A 21,437-nucleotide genomic window follows, 5' to 3' on the forward strand; every position below is an offset into this window, starting at 1 on the left:
CAGAAATGAATGTAATTACCTTAGTATACATACATATATATTTGTTTGCATTTATTAATAAGTACCCACTTGGGTCTACATGTACAAAAAATCATATGTAAATAACATCTCATTTGAGTTGTCACTTTTTAGAATTTACTGGGCTTGGCAAAGTTTTAATCGCGTTGAAATATTGGGCTTAAGCTGCAATAACTGGTAAGTGTGTTGGCAATTACTTAAACAATATACAATAAATTAAAGTAATTTATTTAGTTTAATTCACTTGCAATGCTTTTAAATGTCAAATGTTCTTCTTACTTCGATTTCAGTTATCGACCTACGCTTGCCTCCTTAGCAATGCTGCTTAATTTATGCGAAATCTTCAACAATCGATAACTAATTTTAAGACGCCCACAAACTTAAGACCACCATAACTGATTTTCAATACAAATATACATGTGCTTATGGCAACCACAAGTAAACAGAAACAACATTTGCACACCTGAACTTTTGGCATAGTACTCGTATGTGTCACCTCAGGCTAATCAACTGTGCGATACTATTAGCACATTGGACGTGCAACAAACAACATGTATGCAACACCGAGCATGATAATATCATTTATTTGCGTATTGCACTCAAGTGATTTATTGTATTTAGATTTAATGAAATTCTATTTGGGAGTGATAAAAATTAAGACGTTAATTGTTTGTTGAGAGGAATCACTTTTTTAAGATTAAATTTAACTCCATTCCTGAGAGTTGTTTGCTTTGATTGATTGGTTATCAATGGTCTTGTTTTGGCATTTGCTGCCATCGCCGACACCTTGAAATAGCTATTAATGTCATTTCAATCGTGTGTCCAATCAACAAGGGAATCCGCTTAAAAAGATGACAACATTTTTGCGTTTTCCGCAGAATATGCTATGAACCATCATCCCACAAAAGAAAAAAAAAAAATAAAAGGTTTCTCGACGGCAAACTTTTGACAACGGTGACAATGACAATGACTCCCCAATCTCTCTTCGAGCAGCAGCAGCAGCAGCAGCAGCAGCAGCAGCAGGAACCAGCGAGGCATCATACGGCAATAAGGCAATAATGGCAACCCTAATCAGCGCTTTCGGCGCACTTGTGTTCGACGTAGACGTCAATTAAGTGTCGTTCGGTACCCCTTCAAAATCCCAACAAAAACACCGAAAACCGAATAAAAAAGCGTAAGCGTGAGGAAAATTTGCATCAATAAATGACAAAACCATACGCAGATGCCAATGTAATAAGTGCCAAGCGAGTATGCTCCATCAAATTGGGGCTGTCGATCCCGAGAATTGGAGAGCCTTTTACATTTGCATGTCAACTACAGATGTTGACAATTAAAGCTGGCAATAGGTGGGTTTTGAGCGTTTTGGGTTCGTTGTTCGTTGTTCGTTGTTCGCCCCTCGGTATCGAAGTATTGAAACAACATTTTGACAAAGTGGCTGCTTAATTTTTCAATTGCACGACCTATGTTTGTTGTGCAGCTGCCGAAAGCTGAAGGACTCCACGTCTGGCATCGTATGTGAGAGTGTCTTCCAGTGGATAGAGTTGTGGCTAGGTGTAGGACGCGTCGAGTGGCAACTGCTACCGCAAAAAGCTGTCACAATGTATGTGTATGTGTATGTGTGGGTTTATTTCTGGGTATGAGCTTAAGTGCTCACTTGACTTTCACACGCTCTCCAAAAACTGCACACTCGATCTGGTGTCACAAACAGAAGGTACAGAAAACTGAAATAATCCATGTAGAGAAATATAATCAAACATATTCGCAATTTAATCACTCTGTAAACCATAAAAACATTTTGGCATACTTAGGTTAAAGTTCAATTCAGAAAACAATAATTAAAAAAATCATTTTCAATTGCATTTTATTTCATAATTAGTTACCTCCTTCCAAACTAGGCAAGAAATTCAAATTCTTTCCACTTCAAATCGCTTCTATCTTTTCTTTCTTATTAATTAACTGATCTAAAGAAAAGATAGATATATTTGCTTTCTTAAAGATAAGATAGAAGCGATTTGAATATAAATTTTGAGAGTTGTTTCAAATATTTTGGACTATTTTTGGGTACAATAAGCTATAGCTGCACCCCAAAATAATAAGAGAAACTAAGTATAAAAGTTTTTGTGGCCACAATTTAAATATCAAAGGTCTGTTCCGTTAACCAACTTCAGCATCATAAATGATTATACGGCTTTGAGTATCTGTTCATCTTGTAACCTGCCTTTTTGGTTCAGCTACTTTTCGCTAATAACCATTGCATTAGGGTATACACATAACCATTTCAAAAGCATTGTGGAGAATAAACAGAAAAACCCAATTGAAAAGCACACAAATTGTAGTCAATGGCAGTAACAACTTTATAACTGGTCGGGCCTTAGGATGGGGTATGGGTCTCTACTCTGGGTTCTAAGTCCCCTTTATCCATGTCCGAGTGTCGTTTTGCCCATCTTAAAGCTCATTATGTTAATCTGTGTGTAGACTGTGGGTGTCAGAGCCAGAGAAAGAGAAAGAGAAAGATTGTGGGCTCGATTTCGAGTTCGACAATCGCCGCACGCTGATCAAATTAAGCGCATTTTAAAGTGACTTGTATATGGGCAAAAGTTTTTCGATTAGAGTTTAAGTGTCCATTTCGTTCACGAGGTGCCGACGAGTTGGCAGTTCCGACGCGACGCCTCCATAAAAAAAAGAGAAAAAAATTAAATAACAAAACTTGTAAAAAAAAAAGTTGATTTTTGCATTTGGCCGCACAATTAACTTGAACGACGGTACCCAAAACTGAACCAAACAGCTGTCCGCTTTCCCAAAATAAAGTTGCTGCGAACCAAGACCTGAGACCAGAGAACTGAGAACTACACACTATGCGAACTGGTAACCCAAACGAAGGTTGGCCCCCTCCATCAGCGCTTGTCTTTTGGCCGTGATGTGGAAATGCTTTGTATAGCCTAGAACAGGGTTTCATACTATTTTGGTTAGCAAGCTGCTGTCGTTGCTCATAGTTTTGCTTATCTTTGCATAACTTTTGCATAATAAACCAGACTGGAACGAGGCACAGAAATGCCGAATGGGAATGGTATAGTGAAAATGGTGAAAGGTGAGGAGGACAGAGAAGTGTGGGCGGGTAGGAGTGGAGACTACACAAAATGCGTTCTTTTGTCATTGTTGTGTGCGCGCTTGTGCCATGGTTTTCGGTCTTCGTGTTGTTGCCATTGTTTATGTATGCGCCAACACATATGCACACCCATTCCACACTCATATGAGGAACGGGAGTAGCACTCCACGAAAGACCGGGATACATTCATATGCGTCGCCGAGTCAACAGCACAAAAATTGCGCAAGTGCATACACAAAAAAAAAATGGCAACAAAAAAAATATATATAAATAAAGCAAAAAATAAATAAATAAAAAACTAAAGATAACCTTAGAGTTGCAAAAGAACAAACATTTTGAATACTCTAGATTCGTGAAATCTTATACAAAAAATAATATTAAAGAGGTACACAATCTTTGGATCTCATATATATTTCCGACCATAGACTATCAGTGATATTAAAAAACAAACAAAAATATAATGATAAAACTTCTTTTTGTCTGAGTTCAGGGCATCTGCAAATCGAACGCGTTTGACTTCAATACTCATATTTGTTTTCTGTTTTTTGTTTGTTTAGTTGTGTTGTTGGCCGGGGTCGAGGGATTTGGCAGCATGGGTTTTACGGTTTTGGTGCTTGGCTTTAATTTGGCATCCCCGGTGACTTTTCGCTCTCTCCATCTTTCCTCATCGGTTCCATCCTTCTCGTTCATTTCGGGGAGCTGCAGTTTGCGGTCGCTGTTTATGTAAATTATTTTGCCTGGCGCTGATGGAGCACTGCACCAAAGGCAATGGCAAAGCCAAAGGCAAAGGCGCGGAAAAGGAGATGAGGTTGAGGTTGACACAATAGTAGAGTGGCAATGGTTGTAGTCAACAGCAGACTGATGATTTAATGCGACCCGCAGACTTTTGCCGAGCTAAGCATTTAATTGTTCCGAAGCGCACAATTAGAAGCCAGCTTAGTTGATGCCGAAAAGGGTCGAGAGTTTTAACCGAACTTGACATAATATATTTGCTAAGCCCTTTAGTCAATGCTTAGCATGGATGTACTCCATTTTTTGATGATGTGAGCGTAATATATCAATTGCAAATAGGAATAGTGAAACACAGATTAATTTTTATAATATAGAAATTGTTATATTTTTACTATATGTAAAAAAATGTATTTATTGGTAAAGTATTATTATTACTCAAATAATTAAAGAATTAAATTATCCAGTAATGATTAGATATGTTCGCCATTAATCAGATAATTATTAGATTGTAATCATTCTGACTCCCCAGAGCCCGCTTATTTTAAAGCTACACTCAGAGATTCACATAGGTCAACCAAACACACACAGAGACTCACATATACACAATCGCACACCCACTTTAGCTGATCGTAAGGATGGTCAAAGTAACATCAAACAAACTATTCATCATCACTTTTAGACGCGAGAAGCTTACGGCAAACATCACACAGTGTATGTTCATGATGAGTGAGTGAGTATATATGGTATGTGTGTGTGTGTGTCTTAGTTGATGTGCTTTTAAGTGGGTGTGAGTTTTCGGGCATCATGCATCCTGGCAAAGGAACACGCATGCTGTGGGCAAGGGACAAGTGAAACGGGAGCAGAGGCAGAAGCAGGCTAGGCTGGGGCAACACTAATGGAAAATTGGCATGAAAGACGAGCTGCTATGGAAATTTAATCACATTCACATCTCACACAATACATCATCATCATTGTGTCTAAGTGTGTGTGTGTGTGTGTCTATTTGTGTGTGTGTGTGTGTGTGTGTGTATGTGAACAGCACTTAAGACTCCTTCACGCATATTTCTATGTGTGCACGTTTTGTATGTTTGTATGCGATGTATTTCCGCAAGTTTGTTAACTGCATTAGTGTGCGCTGCTGTATTTGATTATGCCTTCAGGGGGGTCGCACACACACACACACATACATCCATATACTTATGTGTGTGAATATATAGTGCATATGTCTGGGGTTCCATGACGTTTACTGTTTGGTCTCACACGTAAATAAATGGGGATAAAGTTTTTAGATTTTGATTGCTTGATTGTGTGTGTCAACACAGCACAGCATACTCCATACTCCATTCGCTATGGCTTAGACTCCTTCCCACTTTATGTAGTACATATTTTGGCATTTATGTACAAAGATTTTGGTTACATAAGCATAGATTTAAAACTTGCTTTGTCATTGCCTGCAATTCGACTGACTTTACGGGCCCTGATTTGAAGGCCATTGGCAGACCCCTTACGTAGTATGGGGGTAAGTTTCTCCAACCAATCGTAAATGGACCCAAACTTTATTTGTTTGCTTGACATAAAATTGAGTCATATTTCCCGCCTGCCTGACTGCCTGCCTGACTGCCAACTGGCTTTTGTTTGGAGACCAGGCCTCATTTGCGTTAGGGGTCCAGGTCATAATTATGTTGTATCATTTTCAGCAATCAGAGCGACTTTTATGTAAACTAATTCCAAAACTCAAAGGCAGCGATTTGGCAACGAAGCGAAACAGAGCGCAAAAAAGAAGAAAGCATGCGACAATCGAGTTAGGTATCGGTATGGATGAATTAATATAACAGCTACACTCATAAAAACTAAATACACAACAATATTAAATGTCAAAGTATTTTGAGAAAATTATTACCAATTGCTGATAACCGAATTAGTCATTAAGAACTGTAAAAGTTTCGTTTTTCTCCATGCTGTGACATAGTTTTTCTTCTTCTTTTAGAGTGTACCATGTACTATGTAATCACAGTCGTAGACGATGTCGTTCCGCTTCCATGCACTGTGGCAAACATTTTACGCTAAATTTGCCATGCATTGCAAGATTGTAAAAGAGCCACGCAAACTAGACAGAGAGAAGGAGAGAGAGACAGAGAGAGAGTGAGAGAGAGTGAGAGAGAGAAAGAGAGAGAAAGAGAGAGAAAGAGAGAGAAAGAGAGATCCAGTAGCATGACAATTTATCAACGGTACAATGACGCCTCGTAATGGTTGACCTGTGGGTTGTCTTGCAGCGACTCTTTAATTTCAGCAGACGCGCCTTGAATTAAACATGTTAGATAACAACGGAAAACTGCTACAACAGCAAAAAAAAAAAAAAAAAATGAAAAAAAGAAGAAGAATAAGAATAACAAAACTGCAGCAAACGAAGCTAAAGCTAAAAAATAATAAAAAAAACTGAATTAAAAACGCCGTTGGCCTTCAAAAAGAGTACGAGCCGCGGCTGAAGAGCGTCTGCATCGTTTGCCCGGGCTAAATGACTATGTAAAGCGGCAACAACAACGGCAACATGTATAACAACAACAATAAGAACAGCATCCGCCACAAGAGCAATCACAAGAACAACAAGCGGCAAGCATAAAAACGTCGCCTTTATTCTAATGCCAGTTCATGCTCTGACTCAGCCGTAATGAAAAAAATAAAAACCGGAAAGGATGAAGAAAACAACAACAACAAAAAAAAAGCACAACCAACAATGAAAACTATCTTTGCAAATTGCTGTGAGTCCGCTCACACCCTCTATTCGAGTCAAGCTTCCCAAATAAATAATTAGCCAAGCCACGAAAAATTGCATGATATAAGAAACGAATCGTTGTGCTTTGTTTTAATTAAATATTTCACATACAGCAACTTGTTATATATGAATATTTGTTACCAATAGTTGATTATTGTAATACTTTCTTTTAATTTGCTTTTTTTGCCAAGCTATGTTTGTTGAGTAATTTTATTCGATAGAGCATAGAGTTGCGTACTTAATGATCGACATGATATACCCTGATATACGTTGTTGGACTCTATAAACATGTTGAGCAAAAACCGCTAAAAACAGTCATCCAGTGTCCCTTGCCGGCTGCAGCTTCAGTGTCCTGTTTTCCACTTCCACTTACCACCCAGAGTGCCACAAAGTGCGCAACATAGGGACAGCAACAACAACAATAGGAAAAGCATGAACAACAGCGACAACAGTGAAAGTCTAGCCTGCTCTAGTTGTAGGCGAACCGAGCCAAGTCCAGTGCGACTTTTGCAATTTTTAGTGCAACTAATTCTTTCTGAAGTATCTCATTGTTGCACTGCAAAGCCGCAATTCTGTGTGGCGTGTGGATATCGCAGTCTCCCAAATCCCATAGCTTTGCTATCCTGTTGATCCCCCGCAGCGCAGCCTATGTGTGTGTGTGTGTGTGTGTTTGTGTGTAGAAAGTCAGAAGTATCCCGGCAGCTTAAGCACAGAACATAGCCTGGTCAGACACTCAAATAAGAAGTGTGTGGGTATAGTCGGTGTGGGCTTTCGACGGTGCGGGGGTTTGTGGTTGCTGCCCAGCGGAGTGTATTTCCCAGTTGATTGTCACACTTTGCCGGCCAAGAGCGTGGCAGTAACTGTAACAGTTGTTGCACTTTTTTGTCCAACTGAAAACAAATGGTCATAATAAGTTTGTTATGCAGTTTCAAGTTGCACAAAATAGCGCCAACTTACAGCCCTTTATGACTAAGCTAGTTACTCACAGCCTTTGAAGCACATGAGGTTCGCTATAAGTTTTCAAAAATAAGTACTTGATTGGCATCATTTTTGTATTTATTTCTTTTTAAAGAAGATATTATCAAAAAAAAAGGCGATCATTTAAGTGGAATTCAGGTTGAGTGCAATAAATAAATTCTTAAGTAAGGAAATAAAATGAATCGCAGTGGAAAATGTTGTGACGGATATAAAATGCATGTTTGTTGCACAACAAATGTGTCAATTTCACAAGCTGTTGCACTTACTTATCGTGATCAGTCAAGGGAACTTGCCCAATAAGGGGTATTACATAAGGCATTCACCGAGCACATAGTTGACGTAAATTTTGATCACATAATGTTCTGTAAATATTGCATTAACACACATAAATAACGATTTACTAGAATCAAAGCATTAAACAGTTCCAGATGTTTGTGTTCATCTTTAAATGTATTTAAAGCATTCCACTAATACGCCCACAGGCTGAATATGGCCATAATCATTTGATGACTGTTGTATTGTATGTCAAACTAATTGGCCTTTCACTATTTCATCTATGCACTTTGAGCATTCCATACTAATAGTAAACTCTCCGAAAGCGTTTCACGCTTGACTTGCATTTGGCAGTTCGTTGGAATCGAATTTTCTTACAATTCCAAAAATAGCAAGCGGAAATGAGCAATTGGAGCGTTAAAATACATAATTACAACTAATTTCAAAGGCAGACGTCAAGCAGACTTAACTTAAGCATATGAATATTGTTGTTCTTGTTTCTGGTGTTGTTGTTGTTGTTGTTATTGTTGTTATTGTTGTGGTTGGCAATGGTTCTAATGAGCGGAGCAGTTTAATTAAAAGTTCTCGCAATTGTTTCTAATGTGAGTCGTTAAAGCGTTCAACTGCGGCGTGTAAATCACGGGGCAACGCCTCATAGGTGATACATACGCACAGATACATAAACAGAAGATGGATACTTAGATGCTTAAGTATATGTATCAGTAGCTCCATCTGTAGCTGAATCTGTATCTGCAGCAATGTGGCCACTTCCGTTTGCCAAACACGTAGCCATAAAGGCTACCGCACACACACACACACACACACATACACACACACACACACACGTGGCCAACTTATGTGTTGAGCAGTTAGCAGATTGGGGGCCCTGAATGTTATCGGTCTCTAACCCGCAAAGATTTAGCAGTCCGACACGTGAAAACGTGGCAAGCTTATGGCCACATCTTGGTGTTCTTGTTGTTTCTATTTCTGGTTTGGTATTTTTTGTATTTTATTTTATTTATTTTGTTGTGGTTCTCGTTGTTGTTGTTGTTGTTCTTATTCCTCCGGTAGCTACTTTGCTGCCTATTGCCTCTTAATGCTAATGAAAAATATTTCCAACTGTGCGCGGATTAGGACGCTGCGTTTATTACCAGACAAGTGTTGAAGTCAAAGCCTTGCAACACGCCCCACCAAAACAATAAGTGGCATAAAACTGAAGCCCGACGCTTTTATTATGTCGATGGGACAGAGAGAGTGAGAGTGAGGCGACGTTTAATATTTAGTTGAAGATTTAACGGCCCCAAGCTACAACAACACGAGCAAAACCAGCAAAAACAACTACATGGAGAACAACAACAGCAACTATGATAAGCCTCATCGCTGCCTGAATTACGTAATGAGTTCCCAGCAGTCGGCTTGGAGTTTTACGTTGCGGCTCTTGAGAAATTATGGCCAGCGTTTTAGGGGCACGTTGTGTGCCTGGACTGCTGTTGTACATTTTAATTAACAGCGAACTGAAGTTGAGGTCCACAACACCCACACCCACACACCCACACACACACACACACACACGTGCAGATATTTCAATAAATTCTATAAATATATAAAAAAAAATTATGTTTGAATGCGTTACAAATTAAATTCTTATGCTTTGCCCAACTCCCTGGGGCAAGGTGGTAAGCAAAAAAGGAAGAAAAAAAAGCAAGCAAGAGAGAGATTTATATTTGGCAATTGAAATTTAAATGAAACTACGTGCGCCAGTAAACATCAAATGCTCAAATGGGCCAAAAGGTAAAAACCAGAACGAAAACCAAAACGAAAACGCGAGCAACGAACATCATCTACTGTGCTCAGACGAACGGGGGAATGGGGTGCGGTGGTAGGGTTCTGAAAACCTCGACTATGCCCCTGAGGAGTCACACAACTCATTCATGCAGAAATCCATTGACATTTAATAGCCCCAGCCACTTGGACAGAGCCCTCTAAATACTTTTGGGCGCTACTTCAGCATGCCCTGCTGCAAAATTCAGCGCTTGCTTCTCAGGTGTTTCCCTAGCGACTCAGACCCTCAGAGTCACTCCCCGACAATCTTCTCCCCTCCCCCATGTTCAACCGCTGCCATCACTGTCCAATGACCGCACTTCGCTGCCACACTCAAGTCTGTGTGGCAAGCTAAAGTCTAGTTAAACCTGAATTTTGGTATCTGTATCTTTTGCGCAAAGCTCGAGCGAGTCTCTGTGTGTGTGTTGATTTTTTTTAGTTTTTTTTTTTTGCTTAATTCCTTTTAAGTTGCACATTTTGCACAGGATGTGCTGGGTACAGGTGTACATGTCCAGTTCACAAGCTGGACAGGTAGCATTGGAAGTTACTTAAGCGAACTGTTGCCTGCAAGCATAAATCATAGAAAATTAAAGGCCTGGCATGAAGAGCGGCTGGAATGCAACTTCCGCTTGAAATAAACTCATTTAACGGCTGCCAACTGCATCATGTTAATATATATTTTATTTATTGTGAACATATATACACACTCATCGATTTACCAAATGACCAAAGGGCAAATGAAAATTGTTTTGCATCATTAAAAGTGCACAAATCGTTTTAGTGTATTCTATGCACAAATATATCAAAAATCAATACATCATTTAACTTACATAAATCTAGTACTAATTTGACTATGCTATTTAATTGTTATGGTATTTGTTTAGTATTCATTTGCTGAACTCTGTTTATATGTTTATATGTTAAGCATATTTAGTGGCTGCTGAGAAAAATGTATATATTATTTATATGTGGAGTAAGTTTGGTCTACAAAGGAATGTTATTTTTTTATTTATCCATAAAAATACATTTATATATTTATTTAGTTAACTGTATTATTGCCTTTAATTTTTCTCACAATTGTGCACTAATTAAATCAGGCATTGTACTTGGGCCATATACTAAAGCGCTGCTGTTTGACCTAATGCCCTATTAACTTACTCTTGAACTATATGCCGCCGCTTGTTGCGGTCAGCTGCCAACTGTCGGTCTCTGTCGCCGTTTGCGTCGTGACGTTGCTGCATGCAATGATCTGATTAGACAAACAATTAATTTCGCCAAGTTGCGAATGACGCCCAAGGGCTGAAAACTGAAAACCACTTAAACTCGATTTGATTGAAAAGCTTAAGAGCGGCTCACACGCGTCCCCCCTCCCAAGCGTCCCCCCTCCCAAGCGTCCCCCGCGCATTCCCGCAGACCCTCGCTGCAAACTACGGTCCGACAATTTGACATAAATCTAAACAAAACAAGTCAAGTCAAAAAGGAGGCTGGTGGGGTTGGTGGAGCGAGCGGGAGGGAGTAGTTTGGCGAGAGTCGCCCTCGTAGTCGAGGCACGCCTGTTGACTCATATTGTTATTGTTGTTGTTCTGTTTTGGTGGTCGAGGAGGCGGCCGCAGGATGACTTCATTAATCAAGGCCGCAAACAAGCGGACACAGCCCGAGTTCAGAACCTGGGCCCTGGGACAGCGATGGCAACGCAGCCGAAATGCAATGAAAAGCAACTATAAATGAGGAAAGGGTGTGTGGAATGGTTGAGTGGCAGACAGGCAGGGAGCCCAATCGCAATTCGCTCGCACACATAAACATAAATAATTAGCATGATTCTTTAAAGGGCAATTACCTAATTTAGACGCTTTGAATAATTGCCCCGAACTGGGAGGCAAACGGCCAAAGACAAACGTTGGCAACGTTGTTGGCAACAGCGACCAAATCAGTTTAAATGCAAACAGAGCGAGTAAGCAGCGGCGAGACGAGAAGTCTATCTGAGCGCTTGTAGACCAACAAAAACAAAAACACACACACACACACAAAACACGCACCGAACACTACCCAGACAACAACAACAACAACAATAACAACAACAATAACTACAACAAAACTGCACTAAGCGGCTTAATGTCCAAACGAAGATAAAGCGCTTTCAGTAGCTGATTCCACGGCTTCTACGGTTTCTGCTGCTGCTGTTGCTGGTGCCACTGCTGCTGCTGTTGCTGTTGCTGCTGTTGCTGTTGCTGCTTCTATTCAAACTGTAGCTGCATCGTCTGGGAGAGACATTTAAATCTCAACAGTTGGAAAATAATTAGAGCGTTTAGTGAACTGCAGCTCAAGACCTGAGTCCGAGTTAAGATTATTTTATTCCCTTTGCTGCAAATAATTTAATTCGTCCGTATAAATTGTAAATGAAAAACCAGCTTTACCAAATATTAAAAATATAAAAGTATCTAACTATATTAACTATAATTACTATATTAACTATATGAAAAGTATTCCAGCGAACTACTTATTTTATTGATCGTACTTTAACTATTTCAGCACCGAATTAAATTAGGTTGTGCTGAATAGTGTTTGAGCTGATATTACTCTTAATATGACTACAAGCAATAATAAAAGTAATAATAAAATGATTAAATAATGTAATATTATGCTTAATATGACTACAAATAAATAATTCAAACAAGTAATATTCTTAAGATGGCTACAAAGAAACAAGACAAGTAAATATAAAAAATGTAAAACATTTCAAGTAATATTATTATTATAACAATTACCAAATTCAATTACATAATAAAATAAACATAAAACAATACAATTGGTGTTATGGGCGACAAAGGTCAACTAAAAACCAGCCACTAATTTAATAAAATATGTTCCCGCAAATTTCAACTTACATGCGATAATTTCCATTTAAAATTTATGGCCATTTGTATCCAATTGTATGCATTCCAAGTACACATATTGGCGGTCAGTTTTGTTTACATTTATTGCTTTCTATGTTTCTAGTTGGGCCAACGACACAAATTATAATGCTTGAGGAGGGGGCAAGCGCATAACAACTAGGGTGGTCCAACTGTCTCTTTTGGTTTTACACGCTGCCGACTGTCACCAGACAGTCGTTAAAATCGGAATAGCTATAGAATGTAGATAGAGGCGGAGAAGCCAGCCACGTTTCAATGACAGACCCAAAGGGCACGCGGAGACGGAGACGACTCCAAAGCGAACCCTTGACACTGTGCGTGGCCGGCTACTGGAGGAGTGGACTGGTCGGGGTCAGGGGATGGACTGAGATGGACTGGGATGGGCTCATCGGCTCGCCGGCGCACAGCTTGAAGTTAAATAAATTAGGGGCAATTAGGCGCAGCATTACAAGCACAAAGGTCACTGGCAACAGCGGCATCCTGCTGCTGCCCAATTGCTCCCCAGCGCTATTCCCCAGCGTCTGCAGGTGATTTTTGCCTATCTAAAATTTATGATGGTAAATATTTGTTTCGAGCATTTCGCATAGACGAAGCGTGCAGCGATGCTTGTGATTTTTAGATGTTGTTGTTTTTGTTGTTTTTTGTTCAATTACAAGATGTACCACTGTAAATTTTACTGTTACTTCCTCTGTGCGGAAGCTGTTGAAAGTTGGAAATCGCCAAGATTAGTAGCGGTAAGTTGATTCAGCTGCCAGCCAGAGTGCAGAAAGCGTGGCGCAACAGCACTTTGGCCAATTAGCTGCGGCTAATTGTTGCGTACAAAGAAATATAAAAATACTATAACGATATGTACCGGAGTAGTACAGGTAAAATGTGAAAGTCAACAAATGCTACAAGTGGCAAGCAGCGGCAACGCTATCTAAATCTCTTGCCTCATGTGTGACCGCCTGCGAGTGCGAGTGGGAGGCACAGTGTGTGTGTGTGTGTAAAGCGTACTGGGAATGCTGAGTGAAGTAAAGCAAAAAAAAAATAAAAATAAAATAAAAATGAAGCGATCATAAAGCACTCACAGCGATTTCTCGCCAACTTCCGCTGCGAATAGATTTGCAAGCTGTCGAGTTCTACTTTCGCCAAGGCAAGCGAAAATATATATTTAAATATTGCCTTAACTCAGCTCAAACCAAAATTGTGTGTGATTTCCGACTGCTGATGCTGAAAAAAATGGACTGGAAAAATGTTGTTAGCTGTTCAAGTCTTCCAAGTATGCAATATACATGCAAACATATTTATATTGATTGTTATGGCAAGCTTGGTTTAATTTTTACCGAAATTATTTTCGTAGTACTGGATTTCAGTTCACATTTGAGTCTTGCTCTCTGCGTACTTTTATTATTTTATGTATATCTTAAATTTGCTTAACAACATAACTGTAAGTATGATCTTTAAACCTAGTTGAAAATGCACACATCAGAAGAACATGAGGGAATTGAAGAAAAAGTTCATACAAAAATGAAACAAGGCAACTCGTCTACAAAGATATATACATATGTGTGTATGTAGATACTTTATACATATTATTTTCTGCTTGGCTGGCTCGAAATCTACAAGACGTAGACCAAAAACTGTGAAGAGTAACACGCAAGAGAAGATTTCACTTTTCGGCAAATAATAACTGACCTTAATCAATGCCCATGATGTTGAGTGGGTGGAAATTGTACTGTGTCTTAAAGCTAGGCACGCAAAGCACATTTATGTATATATGGGTGGCTTTGTGTATGTATGTGTGTAGTGTGTCTATAGCATATGCATATGCAATCAAAAGCGACTTCAACAAACAAAAAAAAAAAAACTGTGTAAAGCTGAATAAGTTTTTGAGCAAACAAGTTTGCTTGTGAAAACTTCTCAAGCTGTATCTGTATCTGAATCTGACTAAAGGCGACGGCAGCTGGAAGACGCGGCTCTGCTTGCAAACGATGCAATTTCATTCATATGCAATAATCACAAAAGAGAGCAGAGGGAATGGTGAAGGGGGCAACATACTATGGCAGCTACACAGTCGCGTTTCCTGTCTGGCCAACATCATGAGATATCATGTGCTGCTGTGTGTCCGTCCACCCATTCCCAAAGCAGCTGCTGCTGTTGCAACAACAACAACAACAAAAACAACATCAACAATAGCAACAACAACCACTACACGTTCAACTACCTGCCCCGAAGTGGCTCGCAGGTGAAGTAACTTATACACCGATGATGCCTCGAGGTAATTAGTTTAGCGCTCACATTGCCACACTGAAGAAAATTTTAAAGTAACGTCAAAAATTACAAATCAAATTTCTTTATATTAAACAAAAACAAGTTTCTTTTAAATTGACTGCTACTTGATTTTCTCGAATTTTTTAATTTAAATATAAAAAGCTTCAACTTATATTTAACAGAAACTAAAAAATATATTTTTGGAAATCTCAAACACATTATTAAACAAAATACAAAACACCAAACTATATATCAATATTTGACAAACATTTTAAATGATATTTTTTAAATCCATTGACAAAACTACATGAAAATAGTTGTAGGTAAATCTAAGACTAAATTCATTACCCTGTTTTTTTCTGTCTGTGTAACAAGTCAGTGGATCTGCCTCAGTTCCAATCTGCGTCTTAGTCTCATGGTCTGCGTATGCTTTCCCGCTAGTCGGCGGCAATCATAGAGTGGAGAAGTGTGTGGGTCTCTTCTCAGTCACCGTCTTGCTGCGTCTTGTTGTCATCATCATTAAAAGCCGTGTATGCGTGTCTTTCTGTATCTGTATCTTTATTTCTTTGCTGCCTCGTTTACTTTGCTACTCTTTGCCAGCGATCAGCAGCGCTGTACATCTAACAACTTTTTTCTTTGTTTTTTTTTTTTTTGTCTTTATTCAACAGAACTTGCCAAGGCGATCTCTATTCCAGATAGAAGTGTCCCATGCGCAAGTACAATGTACAAGTACAATATATATACAGATATATATATATATATATATATATATATATATAGTTTGAAAGCTGATCTTGAACGTTGCCTCTTGCCTCCGTCTGTATTGTATTAAATTGCGAAATTCTGCACACGTTGCACACAATGCATCAATTCATTCACATTTCGATTCGTTTCGACTCTGCAATCTGGCGGATGTGACTCATTGTCAGTCGTCGTCGCATTCTGTTAAAAGGCGAATTACGTCTTCTCCAGAGGCCTCAACGTTTTCGTCTTCGTCGCCCCGAAAGAGCGGACTTCAAAGAACTTTTCGTGTTTGTTTATTTGTCTGTTTTCATGCCTGAGTAGGTCGGTCGGTTGGGTTTGGTCTGTGTCTGGGTCTGGCAATGAGCGACTGTCGACGGAACGAATGGAGAGAGAGAGAGAGAGAGAGAGAGAGACTGACTTGCCGAAACAACAAATGTTGATTACTTTGTTGCTTGTACACATTCATATTTCACAAGATCATTCAATTCCTTATATGAATGGATGGGTATGTGTATATTTATGCCACAAGCTAAACCACTTAATAGACCAGCGAAAAAACACTCTTAACTGAATTTATAAACCCCTTCAGTAAATAATTAATGCAACTAATGATCGTACTTAGAATACTGAAAATATATAAAATAAAATTCTTAAGTGTGAACAGTTTTTAAAAATTGAATTCTTTGCTGAAACTGTGAAACTTACAATTTAGACAGCTTTCTTAGAATCTAATTGATAAGATTCTCATAGATATACAAATATGCTTCTTCTTTTGTTAAATTATAATTTATAATTTAACTTCCAACAAATAGAAGAAAAAATGTATGTTTAAAGAAAATACAAATTCAATTTAATATATGATAAATGATGTTTTACAATTTTAATTCAAATTCGTTTGTGGTTAATGAAAAGTGTATTCACTGGGGACATGTTGAGTGCCACATGTTGCCCAGCACGCATGTTGCAAACGGTTAAGGCAACATAGCTGCAACAGAGCAGTTCGTTGTCCAAAAAGGAACGCGAGAGAGACAAACTTAGCCACCGCTCTCTTCAGCACACAACACCCCCTGGTCGACCCATGTTCGTGTTGGCAGCGCAGACACGACACGAGCGTAACATAAATCCAAGCAGACACGAACACGAACGCTGACCGTAGCCGAGGAGCGCGCACACATCGAGTGCCGAATGAAACAAGTAGTTGAGTTTCTGCTCTGGGCTTTGTTTGGCTTTCGCTTTTGGTAGTGGAGCTCTTCGACTCGCAGCTCAGTTCAAGTCGATGATTGCTGCCGAACGGTTGGGTTCTCTACGCGACCTACGTGCCGTGATTTCGTTCGCCTCAAAATCCAGTTACAAGTGTGAAACCAAATGTTCAAATGCAATGCAATGCACTGATCAAGTTTCGATTGAAGATGATGATGGTGTGTGTGAAATACATATAGTGAAACTGTTGCATATCAGTTGCATATGAAATTCTGAATGAATTTGCTGAATAAAACTCTTCGCGCGCACCTCGCATAAGCCGACAACAACAACAACAACAGCAACAGCAACAACAACAACAACAACCCATACGCATACGCACACACAACCACCCCCAACCCCCCGATTTTTACAACCACCAGAGTCGAATTTAACATCGTTCTACTTTATTTTTTTTTTGGACTCGTGACTCGGTTGCGAGTCTATGCCTCTGTGTGTGTGCGTATGTGTGTGTGTGTGCGCGCGCGTGTGTGTGTGAGTGCGTAACATTGACTTGGAAGCAGGCAGGCAGGTTCGTCCATCGCTGCTGCTGTCGGCTCTAACGGTGTGTTGTGATTGCAGGCCAGGACGAGGCCGAAAAGCGGCGCAGAAGACGTAACGACGAAAAGCGAAAACGAAAACGCGATGAAAATTAAAGCTTTGCGTGGCAAAAATCGCTAACCAAAAAAATACAAAACAAAAAAAGAAAAGAAACGAAATAAAAGAAAAATAAGAAATACATATATATTTAATACACATATATATACATATATACATATATATATATATGTACACATATATATAACAACCCAAACAAGTGTATGAAAAATAAAGAAAAACGAGAAATTGTAGTTGCGTAAAGGAAAACACACACACAATTTTAGGCTATTCGGACTAGTCGGGCGCAAAGGAAAAACGATTATCATCTAAGGTCTAGAGTTCTAGAGTCGCAGCTATAAATAACGTCGCGCCCGCTAATTTCGCCAAAACATGAGAATATTCACAACAATAATACCAACAACAAAAACAGCAACAACAGCAACAGCAACAACAACAAGAGCAACAACGTCGGTGCGAAAAACTCGGCAATTAATCAATTTTCCGCTTGACCAATCCATAATAAATTCATGCGACTTGAAACCCCACATGGAAAGTTTGCACTATTATCATAATTAAAAAAAAAGAAAAGATAAAAGAAAAGAAGAGAAGAGAAAAAGGAACTTGGGCACATATCAGAGCAAACATATGAATCGCCTAATTGGCATGGCCTAAACTAGTTGACAAACACTTGAACACATATCACACAGACACACACACACACACACACACATACACACACATATCCACAAGATGCATATCAGGCTGCTGTGTGTGCTGTTCCTGCTACCAGGATCTCTGCTTGCCACGCGATACAACTCGGGCAAGCAACAACTGTATGCAAATGCGGGCAGTACCAGCTCCAGCTCCAGCTCCAGTTCCAGTTCTAGCTCCAGTTCGAGTTCGATCTACAAGCACTCGCAACAGAATGAGGTATACTCGGTGGCAGACAGCCAACCCATGACAGACGATGGCTATGTGGCACCCTCGCCACCACCCTATTATCCGCCAAGCGATCTGGACAATCCCGTTCAACAGCTTAGCAGCTGCCAGACAGTGTGCGCCTGCAAATGGAAGGGTGGCAAACAGACAGTGGAGTGCATCGATCGACTGCTCATCCAGATACCCGAGCATATTGATCCCAGTACCCAAGTGCTCGACATGTCCGGCAATAAGTTACAAACGCTCGCCAACGAGCAGTTCGTGCGTGCGAATCTCCTCAATCTGCAGAAGCTCTATTTGCGCAACTGCAAGATCGGTGAAATTGAGCGTGAAACCTTTAAGGGATTGACGAACCTCGTCGAATTGGATCTGTCGCATAATCTGCTCGTGACCGTACCGAGTCTGGCCTTGAGCTATATTTCATCGCTGCGCGAACTGACGCTCGCCTCGAATCACATCCACAAGATCGAGGCGCAGGCCTTTGGAAGTACGCCATCGTTGCATAAATTGGATTTATCCCATTGCGATATCCAGACGATATCGGCCCAGGCGTTTAGTGGACTGCAGGGTCTCACCCTGCTCCGTCTGAATGGCAACAAGCTGAGCGAACTGCTGCCCAAGACCATCGAGACGTTGAGTCGCCTCCATGGCATTGAGTTGCACGATAATCCTTGGCTCTGCGATTGTCGGATGCGCGAGGCCAAGCTGTGGCTGATGCAACGCAATATACCGTATCCGGTGGCGCCGATTTGTGCTGGTGGACCGGAACGCATAATCGATCGCAGCTTTGCCGAGCTGCATGTGGATGACTTTGCCTGTCGGCCAGAAATGTTGCCCATTTCGCATTACGTTGAGACGGCCATGGGCGAGAATGCATCGATTACGTGTCGCGCTCGTGCCGTGCCAGCTGCAATAATCCACTGGTACTGGAACGGGCGACAGCTGGCCAACAATAGCGCCTTCAGCGCCTATCAGCGGGTGCACATGTTCGAGCAGCTCGAGGCCGGTTTCGAGAAGCGCTCGCGGCTGCTGCTGACCAATGCCCAGGAGACGGACTCCAGTGAATTCTATTGCGTGGCGGAGAATCGTGCGGGCAGCGCCGAGGCAAACTTTACACTCCATGTTAGCATGCGTGCTGCGGGCATGGCCTCCCTGGGCAGTGGACAGATTGTGGGTCTGAGTGCCGCACTCGTTGCGCTGATTGTGTTTGCCCTGGCGGCCATTATGTGCCTGCTGTTGCGGGTGAAGCGACAGCCGTATGTGGACAGCAAGACGCCCAATCACATGGAGGTCATCACATCGGTCAATCATCAGAATTCCATTACAAACAAAACCCAGCCGGCCACGGGTAACGGCAGCATTGGTGGCGTCGTCATAGCCAACGGCGCTGTGGCCAATTGTATTGATGGTGGGCTCGCTGGCCCTGGTGGCACTCTCGAGCGCAAAACCAGCGGTGGCGGAGGCGGCGTTGGGGGCGGCGGTGTCTGCGGAGTAGGTGGTGGCAGACGGTCGAGTTGCTCGCCACACGAAAGAGAGCGCAGTGCGAATCCGGTGCAGAAACCACCTCGACTCACAGATCTGCCGTACTCGACGCAGGGCTACGACAATGCTGGCAGCGTCTTGTCCACGGCAACGTGCTTTATCTCACCGAGTGCTTCGACGGGTCATGGCAACAATCCGGATCTGATCAACGATACGAAACGCTTTGGCAGCGATGAGTTTGGCGAACTGAAACTGCCGGGAGCAGAGCTGACAGCCGGCAGTGGCGAGTACAGTCGAGCCAATGGCTGTGATTCACTCTACCCATCTGGGCTGTGGGAGCACACGACGGCGGCGACTTCGGCGGATGATCTGTTTATGAAACGCTACACGGACAAGACGCCTATCATGGACACCAGTCAATTGTACGATCTGCACGAGCGCAGCGACTACTTCAGCAAGACCTTTCCACGCAGTCATTGCAATGCAGCGCTGCAACAGAGCAACACAGGCTCAGCAGGTGCGGGGGCAGGTGCAGCTGCAGTAGCAGCATCGACAACTTCAACGGCGACGACAAATCTGTCGATGTGTGGCTCCTCGGGCTATCCGCAGGATTATGGCTTGCCTCTGGTGCCCGGCGCCGAGCATCAGCATAATCATCAGTTGCAGATGCATCCGTTGCAGCAGCTGCAGCAACAGTTGACCTCCACGCTCAATCACAGCACCAGTCACAGCTCGACGCACAGTGGCAGTCCGCATTTTAGCAGTCGCACCCTGCCACGCCTACACGATGGAGGCGGCGGAGGAGGTGGGGGTGGCAGCAGCACGGCCTCAGCCAGCTCCTCACCAACGCCAGCGGCCAGCTCCAGTTCCTGCTCGATTCTGCCAAATGGGCAGCCCGTAAACGCCAAGACGATACGGGTGTGGCAAAAGGGGGGCGTGCCCGTGCTGCCGCCCGTAACGGCACTGAAGCGTGCGCTCATCAGCAGCAGTCGCAATTCACCGGACGAGGGCTATCAGGAGGGATGTGGCACAGATGTCTAAGCTTGAGCCACCAGCCACAAAACACACACACAATCCCCAGCAGAACTGACTAAACTTAAACTTTAACTCAACAAAAAATATATTTAAAAATATATATATATACACATATATATATATATGTATAACATACACATATTTTATATGGCTCATCGACTAGCGAAAAAGAAAAAAAAAAAGAAAAAAACGGGGGGACAATATAAAAAACAAAAACCGTGGCGTAAAATTTGTGCAAGCAAACTGTTTGTGATAGTGTCTGATTAAAAAAGATATTTGCGAATGAAGATAATAAGAAGTTGCAAGAGCTAAAACAAGAGAACGAGCAGCAAGAAATGCAAACAAATAAAGTAAATGTATACTCTTAGGCATAAAATAAAGCAAAACTAACAAGTAAATACAACTAACATATACCACTAACTATACAAAAATACAACTAACTAGCGATCCCTAAGATGAAGAAGGAGTAAGAAACCTGTATATAACATTGTATCAACTCTCGCAAATCCCCGCATTACAAATAATAATAAGT

The 21,437-nt window shown here is 41.3% G+C and overlaps 1 protein-coding gene across 1 annotated transcript; it reads left to right on the forward strand.

Annotated features, from left to right (window-relative positions):
• The first annotated feature begins 16,881 nt into the window (after positions 1–16,881).
• On the forward strand, positions 16,882–21,008 carry LOC6562793. Its single transcript, XM_043214630.1, has one exon. The coding sequence runs from the start codon at positions 18,200–18,202 to the stop codon at positions 20,909–20,911; it is 2,712 nt and encodes a 903-aa protein (XP_043070565.1). The 5' UTR covers positions 16,882–18,199; the 3' UTR covers positions 20,912–21,008.
• The last annotated feature ends 429 nt before the right edge of the window (positions 21,009–21,437 follow it).

This window comes from Drosophila grimshawi, unplaced genomic scaffold (assembly GCF_018153295.1).
Source record: "Drosophila grimshawi isolate 15287-2541.00 unplaced genomic scaffold, ASM1815329v1 contig_1377, whole genome shotgun sequence".
In the NCBI taxonomy this organism is placed as follows: Eukaryota; Metazoa; Arthropoda; class Insecta; order Diptera; family Drosophilidae; genus Drosophila; species Drosophila grimshawi.

What these genes read in the sequence shown, in the direction of transcription:
- LOC6562793 (XM_043214630.1), top strand. Translation starts at nt 18,200, where the DNA reads ATGCATATCAGGCTGCTGTGTGTGCTGTTCCTGCTACCAGGATCTCTG.